Source organism: Amblyomma maculatum, unplaced genomic scaffold (assembly GCF_055883805.1).
Source record: "Amblyomma maculatum isolate TAMU_Amacu unplaced genomic scaffold, ASM5588380v1 scaffold_22, whole genome shotgun sequence".
NCBI lineage: Eukaryota > Metazoa > Arthropoda > Arachnida > Ixodida > Ixodidae > Amblyomma > Amblyomma maculatum.
This window is the reverse complement of record NW_028146747.1, coordinates 3,688,871-3,707,314: the sequence shown is the minus strand read 5'-3', so window position 1 is coordinate 3,707,314 and position 18,444 is coordinate 3,688,871. Positions and strand designations below refer to the sequence as shown.

The following is an 18,444-nucleotide window of genomic DNA, read 5'->3' as shown; positions in this document are numbered from 1 at the left end:
ACGAAGCAGAAAGCCATTGCTCTCTTTTACGTCATCTCATTCTAAGCTGGTGAAACGTGCTGTGGTGAAGTCATGCTATCACAACGCGCTTAACTAATCCTGCATGCACTCCATGCAAGATAGTTTCCTTCTCCAAACCGATCGGCTCGTTAAGGCTGGTTATCCCAAGCAGCTACTAGTATCAGTGTCCGAATCTATTCTCAGTAGCTTGAGCAAAAATGGAAAAGGGAAGCAGGCAGATTCAGAGACGCGGAAGGAAAACGAAATAATTACTGTTGTACCTTACATTCATCATTTCTCCCACAGACTAAAAAAGATAGCGAATAGAGCACGAGTTAAAGTTATATTTTCGGCTCCAGATAAGCTTGGGAAGATGTGCAAAATGGTTAATACTGATTTCGTTCCCAGAGATTGCGACATCAAGCATGAAAATCGATTCGTGTCATGTGAAGAAGGTGTTGTGTATGCCATTCCCTTGTCATGCGGCAAGCTGTATGTGGGTCAGACGGGGAGATGCCTCAATGAACGCCTGAAGGAGCACAATAATAACGTGCATAACACAGTAAAAGGGCATCTCGGGATTCATTGTAGAGACTGTGAAAACAAAACTTGCCACCCTGACTTCACTAGCACACAAATTTTAAGTAAACACAGTGACCAATTAACACGCGAAATAATCGAAGCAGCGCACATCGCCTGGTCTAAAGACGCATGCGTCAGTAGCCCCTCTTTATCGATCAGTTCAAAAGAATTGGCATTTTTAGTGAAGGGAAAATGATAATGTTGTTATCGTCCTTGTTCAGTGTGACATGCTGAATTGACTATGAATCTATGAAGGATGGTTGTTTTTCCTTGTGTTGTTGGAACTGTGTATATATGCCTCGTTCCAAACAATAAACACCAGTTGAAAGTCAGCGCTCGTGTGTGTCGTGTCTCTCTTCTTGTCTGTTTCTTAGTGCGCGCTGTTCCGGTCAAAATGAGTTACCAACTTGCCCAAGCATCTGTTTTAACAAAACATTGGCAGTGGCTTAGCTTGGTTAAGCCTGGTAATTGCGAAAGTAATGGCTATGGCTACGTCTAAGTGGAGCTGGTGGTGTAGCTGGTTGTGGTGCTTGTGGTTATGCTTATGGTTATGGAGTGATTCACTCACATCTCTGCGCTTACCGGTGTAAGTTTGTCGTTATGCCACAACCGGTCGCACACGGAACACGCATAGCCGAACAGGTTGTTGGTGAAACATCTATGGAATTCGTGCGTTGCCGACTCAAACTCCTTGGCTCTTCGCTCGTAGTCTTGGCGTCGTTCTTCTGCAACGTCTTCCTTGGATTGAGCCAGCCCTGGTCAGAGATTTCTCTCGTCTTTTCTTCAAACGGTCCTGTCTCTGCTGGGGTGTCTCTTCGGCACGACGTTTTCTTCGGTTTTCTTTCTCCCGGTCTCAAAACGCACATTCCTTGCCGAGCCGCTGCTGTCGCTGTTCCGGGGTTTCTTGGGCACGTCGCTGCCGTTAGCTCGCGTTCCAACTGGTAGCACTACAAATAGATACTGCGTCGTCTTGGATCTCGTCGTCCTTGTTGTTGAGCAGACTCATCAAATCCAACTCTTCGGTTGTTGTTCCCTTAGTAGAAGAAGAGATTGTACGTCGCCGGCGAGCTGCATAGTTGGCACGCCGCTTAGGAAGCCGCTCTTCTCGTTGTTCATCCGTCTCGGTAGCTCTCTGTTGCTTCCTCTTTGCATTCTGACGAACTGCCTTGGCCGTAGGCGACATCGCAACATCTGGTTGATACCGCGAGCCTGGGCTCGAATTTATCCTACTGTATGACGTCACCCCCGACCGTGGCTCTCCCCCACGAAGAGAGAGAGCGGTAGTTAGGCCTCGGTTAGTACTAACGCCTCGCGAGCCGACGGCGCGAGTTGGAGCCCATGTTTTTGCGCAGCTGTGCTTGGCGGCGCGCTAAAGGTCACGCTAAAGGTCAATGGTAGCTACCGCCTTGCTACGCGAAGGGCTGAAAAGTGAAAGTAGTATTGCTTTCGCAATAAAATGTACACAGGTGACTACTAGCCGCGCAAAACATCCGCGTGGTGGCCTGGCGCCAGGGCCACCGTGCACGGAGAACATCCTTCTCACTCAGCGCCACATGACCAGCGCGACTGGGCACTCAAAGAACGCGTGCGTCATGGTTTCCGTGCGGCCGCAGTTTGGGCATTGGTCATTCGGCACTACATGACACATGGCGAGTCGTTCTCGCGTGGGTAACGTCCCATCGTCGGCGCCACTCGAAATCGCTGACCTCGGAAGGCACTCGGCTCACCGCCCACCAACGCCACGTTTTGACGGCCGTGCGGAGCTGGTCGTCGCGGTTAAGACACGAGAAGGCAACCGTCTCGCTGACTTGCATTGCGGGCACCTCAAAATATTGAGGTAAATAGCAGCTTGGGCTTGTTGGTTTTCCATCCCGGGGTAACAGCGCAAAACGTGGACGGGAGCACAAGACGAGAAGACGACACAACGAGCGCTGACTTTCAACGACGTTTATTTTCAAAAGCGAAAAAAAAAACTTCTTATAGCCTTGCACCACAACATGTCACAAACAAGTGTCTTGCACACCTCTGCACAGTCATAATCGGACCACACGCGTGACGTAAAGGTCTCAGCACACAACGCGGTACATTGACTTCTGCGCACTCACGGAAATGGTTGCACATTTAGCAGCTCAAGTTCCTTTTTTTTTAACAGTAGGAACAGCTTGCTTAGACATCATTCCTGCAGTCTGGATATCTCTTGTGCTCCCGTCCACGTTTTGCGCTGTTAACTCTGTGTGAGACGCCGTGGAGGAGAACTTTGGAAATTTCGACGACCTGGGGTTCCTTAACGTGCACTGACATCACACAGCACACGGGCGGCTTGCTGTGCGCCTCCATCGAAAAGCGGCGGCCGAGGCAGGGATTAGATCCCGCATCCTCGGACACAGTTGTCTGGCGCCGTAACCACAGCGCCACTTCGGCGTTGCGGAAGAAGGTGGGAGTGAAAGAAGACAGGCTAATGGGGTGCCCTTGTGCATGGCTACCATCCACTGTGCTATAATGGCTTTCGCCTCGTCGCACTTTAGTGGTCCAAAGTGCCCTCTAATTCTTTTTTTTTTCGACTTCGCCCTCCTAATACGGGAATACAAACGAGCTGGCCCTCCTTCGCCCCACCGCTCCAGCCAGATAGCAAGGACCCAGAGAGGTGGACATGACAGGGGCCATCACCTTCGAAGATTCGAAGGGCGGAAACGGTTGAAATTTCTTGGCGCTCCGGTCCGGGAGGTGCGCCAAGAAGCAACTTTCTCAAGCCAGCGACGGAGAGCAAGCAAAATTCGCGCTCCGCGGCGAAGCCCTACGCGCGTCACTCGCTTATGCGGCGGAGCGCTGGCTTGGAGTGCGGCTTCTCCGATACCTCAGAGATGGCGCCAGCTCCGTGGTCACGCAGGCGCTGTCGCGTGTTTCATGGGCACGCGCGTAGCGTCCTAATCGTCATCTGGCGCGGCGTCCGCACGCGCGCGCTTATTGCGCTTATTGGCGTCCTGGCGGGGAGGCACGCTTCGGTGTTAAGCTTGTTCTTGACGGCGGCGCCACGCGACACAAGCAGCGCCAGTTCTCGGCGCGCTCGTTGAGAGTGCGGGTGCTCATGCGGATGGTATTGACGGAAAACAGGGGCGCTTCGTTATGTCGCTACTGTGACAGCGTGTCGTGAACACCTCGTGATGAGTACTGTGTGCGGCGGGATGGAGAATAATCAGAGCGTGGACGCGCTTCTGTCCGACAACGCAACGACTGGTGCCGTTGCGGGGAATTGTTGGACAGGCATCAGCTTTGAGGCGGCCTTCAGGATTTTGCTGTACGCCATCATATTCGTGAGTGCTGTGGTAGGGAACTCCCTGGTCATCATCACTCTGGTGCAGCGCAGGCGCATGCGAACCGTGACAAATGTGTTTTTGCTCAACCTGGCCGTCAGCGACCTGCTGCTTGGAGTGTTCTGCATGCCCATTACGCTGGTGGGCAGCATCCTCAGGAATTTTGTCCTCGGCGGGGCTATGTGCAAGCTCATCCCTTACCTGCAAGGTGCGTCCTTTTGTTTTAATTGCAGTAGGAATATAGTGTATTCCGGGACATAACTTTAGTCTTCTGGGCACGAGAGCCAAAGCTGAGCTCTCCGAAGGAAACAATGGAATCGCAGAAAATACAGGAACACAGCCACGAAGGTGGAATACCACCTTTGTCGTGCGGGAGTTTTGAATGCTGCTAACCGTTCAAGACATGTCAAGTGTCGGCAGAAAGGAAAATACCGTTTTATTTACTATTTCCGCAGTGAAATAACTGGGCTGAGATTTTCTCAGCATGTGCAAAGGTCACGTGTTACATCTTGTATGCACATTTACAGGAAAACGCAGTTTTGAAATGACGGTCGGGTGGTGTCTTCCCTTTTCTCTTCATCTTTTTAGTGTTAGAAACCGAGCGATGTCGGCGTTGTGTTGCATGTGAAAACATCTTTGCCACATAACTACCAGTTTTATTGCTAGAAGCGATTCCAAATGTGCGAAAACAAAATGAGCAAGAGAAATCACAGCTTGATGTGACTTAGTGGAAAATTGTGGCAGCTATTTTTGCAGTTCTGTAACTTACTTTTCGCGTATTCCTCATTATATTCCGGAAGTGTGTGACGTAATTTTTAATCAAAATTTCCATGTAATCAGTGTATATGTTCAGATGGATGCATGCACTGTATTTTTTATTTGGAAGTCAAAAAGGTATGAAAACGCCGGCTACCTTCTAGTGAATATTTTAATGCAACGACATAAGCCAAGTTGACATATATTATGGTGAGGCTATCAAAAAAAGAATATAATATGCCTCTGCCCGTGCCACCAGGTATAACGGGCTAAAAGACAGCCAAGTGGACAATACATTTTTTGTTTATCCATGATTGTTGTAGTTGGAAAAAATCGCGCATTACCGTTCGAAACGAACACATGAACTCACTGCAACAAAAACAACGCGCACGTTGTATCGGTTTGTGGGCCGCGTTATTGAGGTTGTCCTTGCCGAAATGCGCTTAGCTTTCAGTACTTGACGGTGAAATTTTATTCCAAACGCAAGCTAGTTTTCGGACAGGGCGTGCATTATCCATAATGTATGCCCAAAATAAAGTACAATTTGGGAATCGAGCGAAATTGCAATTTAAGTGAGCGCTTTCAGTGTTCGTTCAGTCACTTCGACGGCCTGGTCTGTGCCAAGGCAGAGCGTTCGTCAGCCTGTGTTTTTTCCACTTGGACAACGATGCAATGCGCGATGTGAACAGCGACGTGCAAAGCATCCGATGAGGGCCTTCTGTGATTTCAGAAACGCTCCTGGCCTCGTCCTCCTGGGCTTTTCCACCCCTCGCGGTAGCTTTTACGTGAGAGACCTTGCGACAAATATGACCACACCACAAACGATACAAGTCGTTGGTGTAGCTTAGCTCTTTCCTCTCTCGCTTTTGATCCCTGTAATAATATACTTGATCAACTGCCCAACGTGGCATCATTAAAGTAACTATGGTTAAGCTCTTCGTCACGTAGTATGCATAGGGAACCACGTGTAACTTCCTGCATTTGTTTTTACTTTTTCTGAGCATGCATGCTTTACAGAGTGCTGAAAACGACACTGCGTTGAAATAGCCTAACCACAGAGGTAAAAAGGGACTGACAAAGTAGTGGTATACCAACGAAATGATCGATACAAAGAATACACTGTTGCCGATGCACGTCGTCCTGCTCCCGTCTCGCATGACGTTGCGGCAGCAGGAGACACAATCAAGGGTACTGCTTTCTGCTATCTTCGACGCATTCGGTTCAATGCTCACCCGAACGCTACGACGGAGAAGCATAACGAAACAGTGCCATATGTTTATAGACATTCACTGGAAGCTTGCTGCATTTGTGTAAGTACGAAGGCTGACTACGATGTGCACATGCCGTTATTCTGATGAGCTTCTAAAGCAGTTATTTGTGGAGAATATAACTTTTTCCCCTAACATTAATGTATGATCACACATGGCCGCGTTCTATGGAAGCATTCTGAGCGAGCCTCACAAGGCAAGCACAACTCGTTTACGAACTTATCTGCTCTATTATAATGCGCAACCGTCCCTTGAACGTTTCTCTTTATTTTGCTTTGCGAAAATGTAGCAGTCCACACAAAATGCCATTTCGCACTGAAAAGAACCGAAACAAGGGTTGATTTCTCATTTTTTCTAAGCGAGGATGGCTTTGGCGCTCAATCGGAAACATTGTATTCGAAACGTTTCCATTTGAGGTGCGGTTTGGTCGTTTCCCACTCGAGAAGCACATGGAAGAACGCAATTTTCTTGGTAGCCCATTTGTCTCCTCCTCTCTCGCTTTCTCAGTGTCTCTCTGCAGTTCCCGCACATGAGTTCGCGCACACATGACATGGCTTTCGTGATGTTTTCGTCCGCTTTGCGGTATCAATGTCTAAAATCTTCCATCTCCATGAGCCGATTCGAGTTTGTTAGTCTGTACTGGTCTGTTTGTGTGCTTGGAATATAAGCAGTGCCAAATGGCGAAAACCAGAGATGCCTCATCTGTAAAAAAACTATTCGCTTGGCTTTCTTCTTGGGAGGAGGGGGGATGTCCTCCTTCATATTTAACTTGCTTACGCCATCGAAGTGCCGTATTTGATTTGATTGCTGATCTTTTTGGTACTATCGGATCCAACGCTTTAAATGCAAGGTAGCCGACCGTATTTCATTTGATTCCTTAGTACATTGTGCATATCGCCTGAAATATAAAATCATATTGAAGTAACCAACTCGCCAGGAACAGGCCGAACAATACAGAGAGGACTAATAGGGGTGTCACAATATTTACAGGGGTCTTAAGCTCCTTAAAAGAATGTGGGATCGAATCCCTGTCTAGGCGGCCGCTTTTCCATGCAGGCGAAAAGCAAGGCGCCCTTGTGCTGTGCGATGTCAGTGCGCGTTAAAAATCCCCAGGTGTTCAAAATTACTACGGAGCCCTTCACTACGGCGTCTCTCATAGCCTGAGTGGACGTTAAGCCCCATAAACCAAAGGGCATGACGCGTTAATGTTTGCCAGCTGCACGCTCGCTTACATGCACTTTTCTGCTGAATGATTCCTTTTGCCACTCTCACACTAACGTACATCCGTAAGCTACCATATTATGTTAAGGGAGCACCAGAGACCCTTGTTGTAACGTAGAAACATGTCTTCATGACCGTAGCTCGTCTGACGGTCCCGGGGAGTTGGAGTCTCATTTCCAGTGTCGTAGGAGAAACATCGCGCTATCATTGTTCACTACGCTTCCACCGGGTTTTCAAGAGGAGTTAATTCTCTATCATATCTGGGCAAGCGCCAGATATGCATCTCAGCGCGGTCAACCATCAAGTGTGACGGCCTCAGCTAGCGCCCTCTCTGACAAAGCTTATTGTTGGCTGAATTTTATCAGTGGTGGGGAGAAGGGAAGATCGAACAAGATGCATTTTTTTTTCTTAGCTTCAAAGTTTCACAAATTTTACATTTGACAAAGCATGAGAGTCTACCTTTGTCATGAACTTTGCTCTTTGCTACGATTCTCACGATAACAATGTAAACTTGCGCTTGACGTTTTAAAGGACCTCTTTGGAAAATTCTAAAATTTTCTGGTCTCAACGGCATCATCAGCCGAATTCCCCCAATTAGCCCGGTCCTGCGCTTGCGGCATTCACATGACCCCTGCGAACTTCTTAACCTCATCCGCCCACCGAACTTTCTGTCGCCTCCTGCTACGTTTTCCTCCTCTTGGAGTCAATTTTTTTACCCTAAGCGACCACCGGTTATTTTGTCTTCGCACTACAGGACCTACCTGAACGTTTCCTTGGCTAAAACTGCAATATTTTGAAAAGTTACGTAAGTTTACACACGTTAACAGCATGGACCCACTTTCGGCCGTTTGTGACTTGCTTGAACCTTCTTAGATGTACTTGACATGGACGGCGTGGCACACACAAGGACAAGCGTGTCCTTGTGCGTTCTCTGTCTTCGTCTCTTTCATGTCAATTATGTGTGACTAACTGGCCCAAAGGTTCACTATTCTTCTTAGAGGGTAATTGGAGACGTTGGAGGTTATCAAAGACTCGCGAATGCATTAGCGTTCAGAGCATAATTAGATTAAATTTAGGCTATTGAAGACTGGCGATTAGACGAGAGGTAATTGGATGTAAGCAGGGTGAAAAATGTCTCTGCATGCGCTTTCTTAACGACGTAATTATTCGTATACACTGGGGCACGGGCAATGTGAGTGAGTTGCTATCAACTGTTCAGAGCCCCTTTAAGTTACAGTCGGCAGCGCGTTTGAACACTTTTTTTTGATGATGTAGAGAATCGAACCGTTGTGGTAATAATTGGTTACAACCTTCGTTTCTTTTACGTATACGTTGCGTGCGCGATGTACATACATGTACATACATACATACATACATACATACATACATACATACATACATACATACATACATACATACATACATACACACACACACATACATACATACATACATACATACATACATATTAATTTTTGTATTAGAAAGAAGGAAATGGTGTCCTGAGTTAGAAGCTTGACAAGGCGGAGGAGACCCGATACATGGTAATAGCATATACGGTACAAAACAATGAGTTAAACTTTTACCCAGAAAGTTTAGAAATAAATTACAAACACAATTGTCACTACATACCACGATGCACATTATACAAAAAAAAGATTTAGCACTGCCGAGAGACTTTCATTTCCTTTCTCTGCCCCACCTCTTTGGAACGCAAGACAGTACCACTGAAAGATGCAAACAATTTGTTTCCTTTAAGCAATTGATACAAAAACGGCAGAATCAAGCATATCTGAAATGCTTTCTGAAACAAGTAATCTCGTTTTATTCACTCTTCACAGAGAAGCTTTCGCGTAGCCAGAGAAGAAAGCGACCGAGAGTTAATTGCGTCTCAGGATTACCGCTTTTTGCGAAGTTTGCTGTGGCTTGTAAGGCAGGCGAAAGCGATTAACAGTAAGCCATATGCGCCGAAGGTGCGGAGTGGTAATTTCAACTCTGTCAACAGATTCGACAAAATAATTTAAAGTTTAAATTCATATTCGGGAGTGCGAAATGTAATTACTCTCAAGCTGGAAATTATAGGCTTCAGACTGTTTGTCTGAGCCCTGCCAAAGGCTACTGAGCGCATGAACGTAGCACTAAATGCCAGTTGAGGTTCCGTGTATTTAAGGCATTGTTTGAAACCTTGTTTTTTATTCAATAAATTAGAAGAGGTCAACGCTGCTGAACCGAATATAGAGCGAAAGCATTAGCTGTGGGTGACCGAGCGTTCTTTCTCTTCTTCTTTTCCTTCTTTTTCGTTTTCTCCTTGTTCTTCTTCTGTTAGGCGCAGCGCCGGCTCGGGGACCAAAGACACGGCACGCAGCGACGAGCGGTTAGACCTGGCGTAGTACTGCTTTCACAATGAAAGGTTAATTTATGAATGGGTCACAGGCGCACTGTTTGTAGTACATGGAAAGAATATTCATCCAGAATGCGGCCGCAGCCTAGTCTCTATCAATTACTTACGGTACTGAACCTGAGCATAACGACCAGATTTCTTGCGATCGTTACAAAAAGAAGCGCGCCCCTTTCACGAACTGAGTGTTGCAGGCGATTATATGAATCGGCGGACCAGTAAAGACCGCGCGGCACAACCGTGTGATCAGTACATTTCCTTTTCCTGCATCGCGACAGCTGTCATTTCGTGAGGATGCCTGTAGGCTAAGGGAGTGGAATGACCGGTAGACATGCGGTTCATTTATCAATACGCATCGATCCTTCCTACTCTGTGCACCTTATTACATGCTTCCAAGTAGTACATCAGGAGGCAGCATTAACTCTCGTTACACGTTTGCACGGTGGCACCACAATTCCTGAATTCCTCTGCTAGGATTGTGTGAAATACAGTATTTGAATTTTATCACAAACCTCGATATTTGTGGGTCTTTAAAAAACTTCCATTTTCCCTTCAGGCATGGAATAAGAAATTGTGTTTAAGTACTTTGAAAAGTGGTAAGGAAACCGTCGCGGAAGACAGGCGTAGCGAGGAATACTGCGAAATGCATTTAAATCGGTGTGTCGAACCGGAACCGAAAACAGGAACCGAACCCGAATTTTTGTCCGGAACCGAACCGCAACCGATTTTTTCCCTCCATCTTGAAACTAAACCCGAGCCGTTCCGAACCCGTTCGCTCTACGGTTCCGACCGACTTTTGGTGCCAACTTGCGTTCATTATTTTTTCTTTTATAGCTGCATGTAAAGCGCTCTGCTAGCTTATTTCCAAAGCACCACAGCACACTGCAAACATGACAACCACATTGAAACTCGTCCCTTGCAAAAAGATGACAAGAATAGAGAGAGCAAAGAAACACCAATGTTGGGCTATCGTTTCATCCCGGAGAAAGTTGCCCCATTCGAGAGCCATATGTGAAATAATAGCATAAAATTTTTAAGTAAAATATTTAAATAATTATGTAACTATATACAACACAACGAAAAGACTGATGTGCCGAAAAATGTCACGCCAGTCATTTTATTTTCTTATCGTTCGGCAATGTCGCAATGAGTCCAGTGTACAGCAGTCATATGTGATGTGACGGCAGCAGACGCGATTGGATTGACCGAGACATCAGAGTGATAAGCCGGCTCTCAACATTAATTTACCTGTCAGTCCTTGAGTCGTATTTGAACTCAGCGCAACAATAAATACACAAGTCGATCTCCTCTTCTTTCTTGTCCATAGCGATGACTGCTTGTTTTATTTTCCTCGGCAAAAGCATAGTTTGGGCCCGTACAACTACGGCGTCGACAAAAAGAATGCTTTATCCACCATCACCTAAGACAGTCTTGATAGGTGGCACTGAAGGCTAGAAGTGCACTATGGAGAGCAACCTGATCTGCGGGTTGCACGGCGACCAGGGAGGTCGGAAAGCAGGCAGAGAAGCTAGGTCAAGCGGACCGAAGGAACCGCCCCAAGAAAAAAAAAAAAAGAACAGAGGAGGGAATGACAGCGGTTTTGATATCGGTGAACTGCTCAGTGGGAAACTCAAAAAAAGAAAAACCGGGCAGGTTGCAAGCAGACGAAGGTGATGAGCTCTGCTTGAAAGAAGGCTGGCACGGCATACAAAACGCGGTAACCGCTTTTACGCCAGCTAAAAAAGCCACTGTCGAACAACGAAGTGAACAGTTGGAGATTTCTACGGTCAGTTCAGTTCAGGCGTTCAGTCGTGTCCGACTCTTCGTGACCCTATGGACCATGTCACGCCACGCTTTCCGGTCTCTCACTATCTTCTTAACACATAGCTTCATCTGCAATGCCTCGAGAATGCCATCTAACCATCGCGTTCGCTGCCTACCCCTTCTCCGGCGACCCTCAACCTTTCCCAACATCAAATCTTTCTCCAGCGACTCCTCTCTTCTCATCAGATGACCAAAGTAGCTGAGCTTTAACTTTAGAATTTGACCCTCCAATGAGCAGTCAGGGTTTATGGTCGACAATATCGACTGATTTGATCTTCTGGCAGTCCAAGGAACTCTTAAGAGTCTTCGCCAGCACCACAATTCAAACGCGTCAATTCTTCGGCGGTCAGCCTTTTTCACAGTCCAACTCTCGCATCCATACATCACAACTGGAAAGACCATAGCACGGGTTATACGGATCTTGGTTGGTAGACTAATGTCTCTGCTCCTTACTAGGCGGACACGGCTAACCATTGCTCTCTTTCCCAGAAGCAGGCGTCTCCTAATTTCATGGCTGCAGTCTCCTTCCGAGGTAATCTTGGCGCCCAAGAACAGAAAATCGGTCACAGCTTCCACTTCTTGTCCATTGATGCTCCAGGACTTGATAGGGCAAGACGCCATGATCTTCGTCTTTTTAATGTTCAGTTTAAGCCCAAACTTCTCACTCCCTTCTTGTACGCGCATCAGATGTCTCTTGAGTTCCACTTCACTTTCTGCCATTAAAGTGGTATCATCCGCATATCTAAGGTTGTTGATACGTTTTCCAGCAATCTTCACTCCAGCTGAAGGCTCGTCCAGACTGGCCTTCCTCATGATGCACTCTGCATATAGGTTAAATAGGCAGGGCGACAGTATGCAGCCTTGCCTCACCCCTTTCTCAATCGGAAACCAATCAATAAGACCATGCCCAGTTCTGACTGTGGCCTCTTGCCCTTCATAAAGGTTCCTGAGGAGACAGATGAGGTGAATTGGAACTCCCATCTCTTGGAGAGCTTGCCACAATCTGCTGTGATCTACGCAGTCAAACGCTTTCGCATGATCAATAAAGCAAAGTAAATGGGTTTCTGGAACTCTCTTGATTTTTCCATGATCCAGCGAAGGTTGGCAATTTGGTCTCTAGTTCCTCTGCCCTTGCGAAACCCAGCTTGCACGTCCGGAAGCTCCCGATCCACATACTGCTGCAGCCTACCTTAGAGGATTTTCAACATCACCTTGTTAGCATGAGAAATATCGCGATCGTGCGGTAGTTGGAACAATCTTTGGCACTGCCTTTCTTTGGAATGGGGATGTAAACTGACCTCCTCCAATCCTGTGGCCACTGCAGGGTTGTCCAAATCTTTTGACATAATGTATGCAGTGTGTTAACAGCGTCGTGGTTGAGGTTTTGAAGCAACTCAGCTGGAATACCATCAATTCCGCTAGCTTTGTTCTTAGCAAGGCTGGCTAAGGCCCCAATCAACTTCACTCTTCAGGATGCCCGGCTCGAGATCAGTAATCACAACCGTCCTATGTTGGGTTTGCACATCCGGGTCCTTCTTGTACAGTTCTTCTGTGTATTCCTGCCACCTCTTCTTTATCTCTGAGGCTTCAGTGAGGTCCTTGCCTCGTTTGTCCTTTATCACGCCCAGCTTAGCACAGAAGCTTCCTTTGATATCTTTGATTGCCTTATACAGAGCTCTTGTGTTCCTTAATTGGCTGTTGTCCTCAACTGCTTGACACTGTATGTTCAGGAAGGCATTCTTATCTCTCCTTGCTATTTTCTGAAAATCCGCATTAAGAACCTTGTATCTTTCTCTTTCCCCCATACCTTTTGCCATCCTCCTTTCCTCAGCTATTTGCAAAGCCTCTTCAGATAACCAGTTTGCTTTTTTGCATTGCTTTTGCTTTGGAACTACCTTAGTAGCAACTTCTTGTATTATATCACGAACATCAGTCCACATCTCTTCGGGCTCTTTGTCTTCTAGATCTAATTCTTGAAATCGATTCCTCACTTCCACAGCATATTCGAATGGAATCTGATCCAGATCATACCTGAAAGGCCTTCTAGTTTTCTGCGTTTTCCTCAATCGAAGCTTAATTTTGGCAACAAGAAGCTGATGATCGGTGCCCCAATTGGCCTCAGGCCTTGTTTCTACTGCTTGTATAGCGCTTCTCCATCTCTGCCGGGAAAGAATATAATCGATCTGATTCCTGTACAGACCGTCCGGTGAAATCCATGTGTACAGGCGCCTCTTGTGCTGTTGAAAATGAGTATTCGCTATGGTCGGTTGTTTTCTTGACAGAACTCTACTAGCCTCTGCCCAGCTTCATTTGGCTCACCAAGACCGAACTTGCCTGTAATTCCGGATATTTCTTCACTCCCGACCTTAGCATTCCTGTCTCCTATGAGAAAAACGACGTCTGATGATGGGGTGCGGTCTAAAAGGCATTGTAGGTCCGCATAGAATCTCTCAACGTCAGCTTCTTCAGCAGCAGTGGTCGGTGCATAGATTTGGATAACTGTTATGTTGAAAGGGTGACCTTGGATCCGAAGTGAAATTATTCGGTCGTTTTTGGGGTTGTACCCTAGCACTGCTTTGCCCATTCTTCTGTTTACTATGAGAGCGACCCCATTCCTTCTCTTGGATTCGTGCCCACAATAAAAGACATAATGGTCGCCGGAGTTAAATTCTCCCTTTCCGGTCCACTTGAGCTCGCTGATACCCAAGATATCAATGTTCAATCTGTCCATTTCTCGCTTGACGATATCCAGTTTACCTTGCGTCATAGATCTTACATTCCATGTTGCTATGTGATATATATCCTTGCAACACCGGACTTTCCGGTCGCTTCCCGACACATCCACAACTGAGCGTCCTTTTGGCTTTAGCCCGGCCGCTTCATTCGTCCTGGAGCTACTAGGAATCGCCCTTTGTTCATCCCCAGTAACATGTGGGACGCCTTCCAACCTGGGGGGCTCATCTTCCGGCGCCATATCGATAATGGTATTGTGACTGGCCATAGGGTTTTCTTGGCAGGAAATACTGGAGTGGGTTGCCATTACCTTCTCCAGTGAATCACATTTTGTCAGAACTCTCTGCCGTGACCTGTCTATCTTGGGTGGCCCTACACAGCAGAGCTCACGACTTCATCGAGTTTCGCAAGCCCCTCCGCCACGACAAGGCAGTGATCCATGAAGGGTACCTGGCTAAAATTTGGCATAGTCCAAAATTGCCTCCCCGATAGCGAGTAGCGTAGTAGTTGCGATAAACGAGCGTGAAAAGATGGGGAGAGATCTATTTTGCGCAGCCATCTTTTTAGAACCTCACATTACGTCGACCAACGAGGGAAGGTCATCACGTGGAAGTGGCTTCGTGGGATGCTCTTGAAACATTTCTTGTGAAAAGAGAAGAGGACTCGGAGACAGCGCCAGTTATCTCAAAATTGGAGAAGTACAGAACCTGCTCGATGCATTTGAAAAGGTGCCCAGAATTTGAGGACTGCAGATGGAACCAACAAGCCAGCCACTACGTATTAGTGCCCAGAATAAGCAATGAATCGAGTGTTTATAAATTTTGAGAGGAAGAGAAGTAGTATGGTTATCTACACAAGTCAGCGTCGAAAGAGAATTTTCAGGACTAAAGCATATCCACTCTTGTCGCAGAGCCCGGATGACTTCTCGACAATGTCCTTCGGTCTTTCTGTGCTCGCAAATAAAAAAAGTTGGCAACATTTAATGAGCACATAATACAATAATGGCGAGCAGCCATGCCATGTTTGTTAACTGTCGTGGTGTGATGCGAGACAGTTAATTAATCTGGTTGGGCGGCAAATACGATGACTCCAACCACAATACATGGCGGAGGGGACTTTGTCAGCGCCTTTTGGGCCAAAACGCTCGGATGTCTGCGTTTCACCTCCGTAGAATGCGAAACACAAAGGCGCCCGCGTATGTGCGTTATGAAATCACACATATGGTACATACATAGTTAGCCTTAGGAGCCGGACGAAACATTGCTTGACATGTAGTATTAGAGTGTTCGCTCTAAAATAAAATTCATGTGAAATTTTGTATGGGAGAAAAGCGCAGCAATTAATATTAATTTTTTTCAACTTTCTGCGCGTGAAAGTTCTTTTTGGTAATATACATTATTTTTCTCCCATTGTACTCTAATAGTCGGTAACTCGTTATGGGCATTCTGCTGAGATCTGTATAACCAAGTGGATCCTGTCACATCTGACGACAAAACCAATAGACGGGCTACTATAGCAATTTTCAGCATTAGGAAAACAAGCTCAGTATAGAAGTTTTTTTCTGAACCCGTTTGAACCGGTTCGGGCAGGGTCGAACCAGTTCGAACCGGTACGAAATGTGTCTCCGGAACCAAAACCAAACCCGAACCCGAAAAAATTCCGGTCGACACCGTGATTTAAATAAGGCACAGCAGGAATTTCCCCATTTTCTTGTGTTTAACCTCTTCCACAGGATGGGAATTCTTTGTCAAGGCCACCGATGGTGCGCACAAAACCCGATTTCTTGCGAAACAAGGGGACCATTAGCTTTCGAGGGAAAGTAGTAAGTGTGCCTTTAAAACAGTCTGCAGTACGACGAAGGGAATAGATGGAAGCGATAATTTCCTCACACGTAAAGATGCGAATCCAACCGAGCATTCAGCAGAGCAACGGAAGTGCCGGTTGTGTCACAGAAACGTAAAACAAAACCTTACGTTTTGTTCGAGCATGAAGCGCAGGATGGAAACTGAAATGAAATATTAATAAAATAGTTTATGGATTGAAATAATTTAGTGCAAAGAACGTAATACATCGGCGGTGTCCGTCGCGCCATCTTTGCGACATTGAATAAGTTAACTTGAAAAATCGCCGCGGCGTAAATCCACTAAAAAGAGTTTAAAGCATGTTAAAAGGCGATTGTTGTTGAGAGCTGTCTCTGATTGCAACCTAAAGGTAACATACACTCACTGAAGACAAGGATTTACTACGGTGAAAGTAATTGTATGGTGTAGCCGTTGTCCTGGCGTCACATCCTGACTGCGTTCGCGGCTGGGTTTGCTGCTGTTAAGAGCAAAAAAAAAAAAAGAATAAGGTAATATACAACCTAAAGGGGGACATTCACGAGGAAATATGGTCGTAAGTTATTTCAATGTTCTGAATTAGAAACGTACCTACAGGAATCGTACGCATGTCTTACAATCAGGTACGCGGTGTAGCTCCATTGCGCCACAGAAGCTTTTCTTTTTTTTTTTTCAGCATGGTATTTATTACATGCTTTTAAATTCAGCGTAGAGTTATAAACATTATTTACAGAGTAATCAGCCTGTAGGCGAAAAGTCCAATTAAAACATACAACACAACACCACACAACTAGAATAAGACTTAGCACAACTTCACTAAAACGGTGGCAAGGAAAGACAACACATCAACAATGGCATTGCACTACAGAAGCGACGAGTAGGGCGGTCTATAAATGCGCTCTTATTCGTTTTTATTCAACGTACTAAAGATGGCGCGGCAGACGCAACTGGCATGATCACAGGATTACTGCAAGCAATATTAATCCAGCAAACTATGTTATTGCGTATGCAGTTTATTTTGTGCACTTCAATGTACTATTGCGTTCAATATGACTTGCAACCCGCGAGCGCGTGGCCGCAGCGTTTTTCGGAAGCATGTTGGGGCCGACAAGCGGCGCGCCTGAAAACTAAGTGGAAAGGATTGTGCTGTTTTAGCAGCCAGTCCAGACGGCACAGGGGAGAAGACTGAGACCTGGAACAGCGAAATCCTTTTCCTTTCGTTTTCAAGAGCGTCGCTTGTCGGCTCCACCATGCTTCCGGGGAGCGCTCGGGCCACGCTGCTTGAGGTTGCAAGTCATATTGAGCGCGACTGTATACTAAAAGAAAAGAAATATAGCTTCATGGATTTTCTTTTTGCCGTGTTTTATTTTTTTAGTGACGCCACCCGCACTTCCGTTTCTGCAGTTTTCAGGGAATGGCAATACGCTTCGGGCTCAGCAGTCAAGAGCCCTAACCACAGAGCCACCGCTGGAAGGCACCACCCCGGTTCGCTATTTATATTAAGCCTTAAACAAAAACACAGCAGCCAACTTTCATGGGGTTTTGCAGCGATGAGTATATATAATTTAAATGCTACCGGCGTCTGTGAAACCGCCGCTTAGCCGTTCGGGCCAAGTCATAGCATGAAACGAAATCGTGTTTCGTGCGAAGTAGATACTGAAAGTTACTACCTCGTTCAACTGTTTTGCACGCCGACTTCTCTCTGAAATAAGTGAGAGTCCTGGTAGTCGTACTTAGATTATCATAAAGGAAAAACGAAAGCCAAAGACGAACCACTGCTGGCAGAAAGAACATGTTTTGCCTAAGTAAAGATCACCGCGAAGCTCGTCCATAGAGTCAGGTTCAAAAATGTAAATCCTCGTATGCAAAATCAAATAGTAAAAAAAAAACACGTGTGAATTTACCACATGTGAAGGACAGACCCCTCCCCCCCGCCCCCCCCTAAAAAAAAACAAAAACAAAAAAACATTATCCGCCACTGCTGGGCATAAATGGCGATTTACAGTTCGTGCATGGTAGACTATCCTAGTATACCACGTCACCGAAGGAACAGTGCACTTAAAATTGGTGTGGTACACCGTGGAACAGGTAAACATTCAAAGCGATGCACAGCACACACCTTCATGCATAGGTGCTAGAGCCAGTTAACGACATAATTGAAAAATGCTCGCTCACAAGCACGTATTCAACGCGAGGCGCCCGCGCGACCCACCGTCCCCTGGCCGCACGCGCCCGACAGATGGCGCCTGGTGTCGAGAGTAGAGAAAGAGCGTTAAGCAACAGGTGAAAAACACAGAAGGTAAAAATTGGATAAATTTGATCGAAAGGAAACAATGTGTGGAACTATACCGAAAGTAGAAAAGGCAGATCAGGAAGGAAGCTTTCTTTCATAACTCAAGAGGCAGTGCCCTAGTTTTTGAAGCTAGATCAGGGTGCCTTAGACACGCAGCTACAAAAGGAGATTTAACAATGAAGGTGACGCATGTGATGTATGTGGTAACTCCAGTGAAACA

At 46.3% G+C, this 18,444-nt stretch overlaps 1 protein-coding gene and 1 pseudogene across 1 annotated transcript in view; one reads left to right on the top strand and one right to left on the bottom strand.

Annotated features, from left to right (window-relative positions):
* Positions 1-1,146: 1,146 nt before the first annotated feature.
* LOC146171490 (uncharacterized) lies at positions 1,147-2,396 on the bottom strand (annotated as a pseudogene).
* A 1,169-nt stretch (positions 2,397-3,565) lies between these two features.
* The window catches only part of LOC146171487 (cholecystokinin receptor type A-like), a 387,924-nt gene continuing 373,045 nt past the window's right edge, over positions 3,566-18,444 (top strand). The window contains exon 1 of the mRNA XM_084586523.1: positions 3,566-4,101. Coding sequence (XP_084442649.1) covers positions 3,744-4,101 — 358 coding nt within the window. The 5' untranslated portion in view covers positions 3,566-3,743. The remainder of the gene's footprint in view (positions 4,102-18,444) is intronic.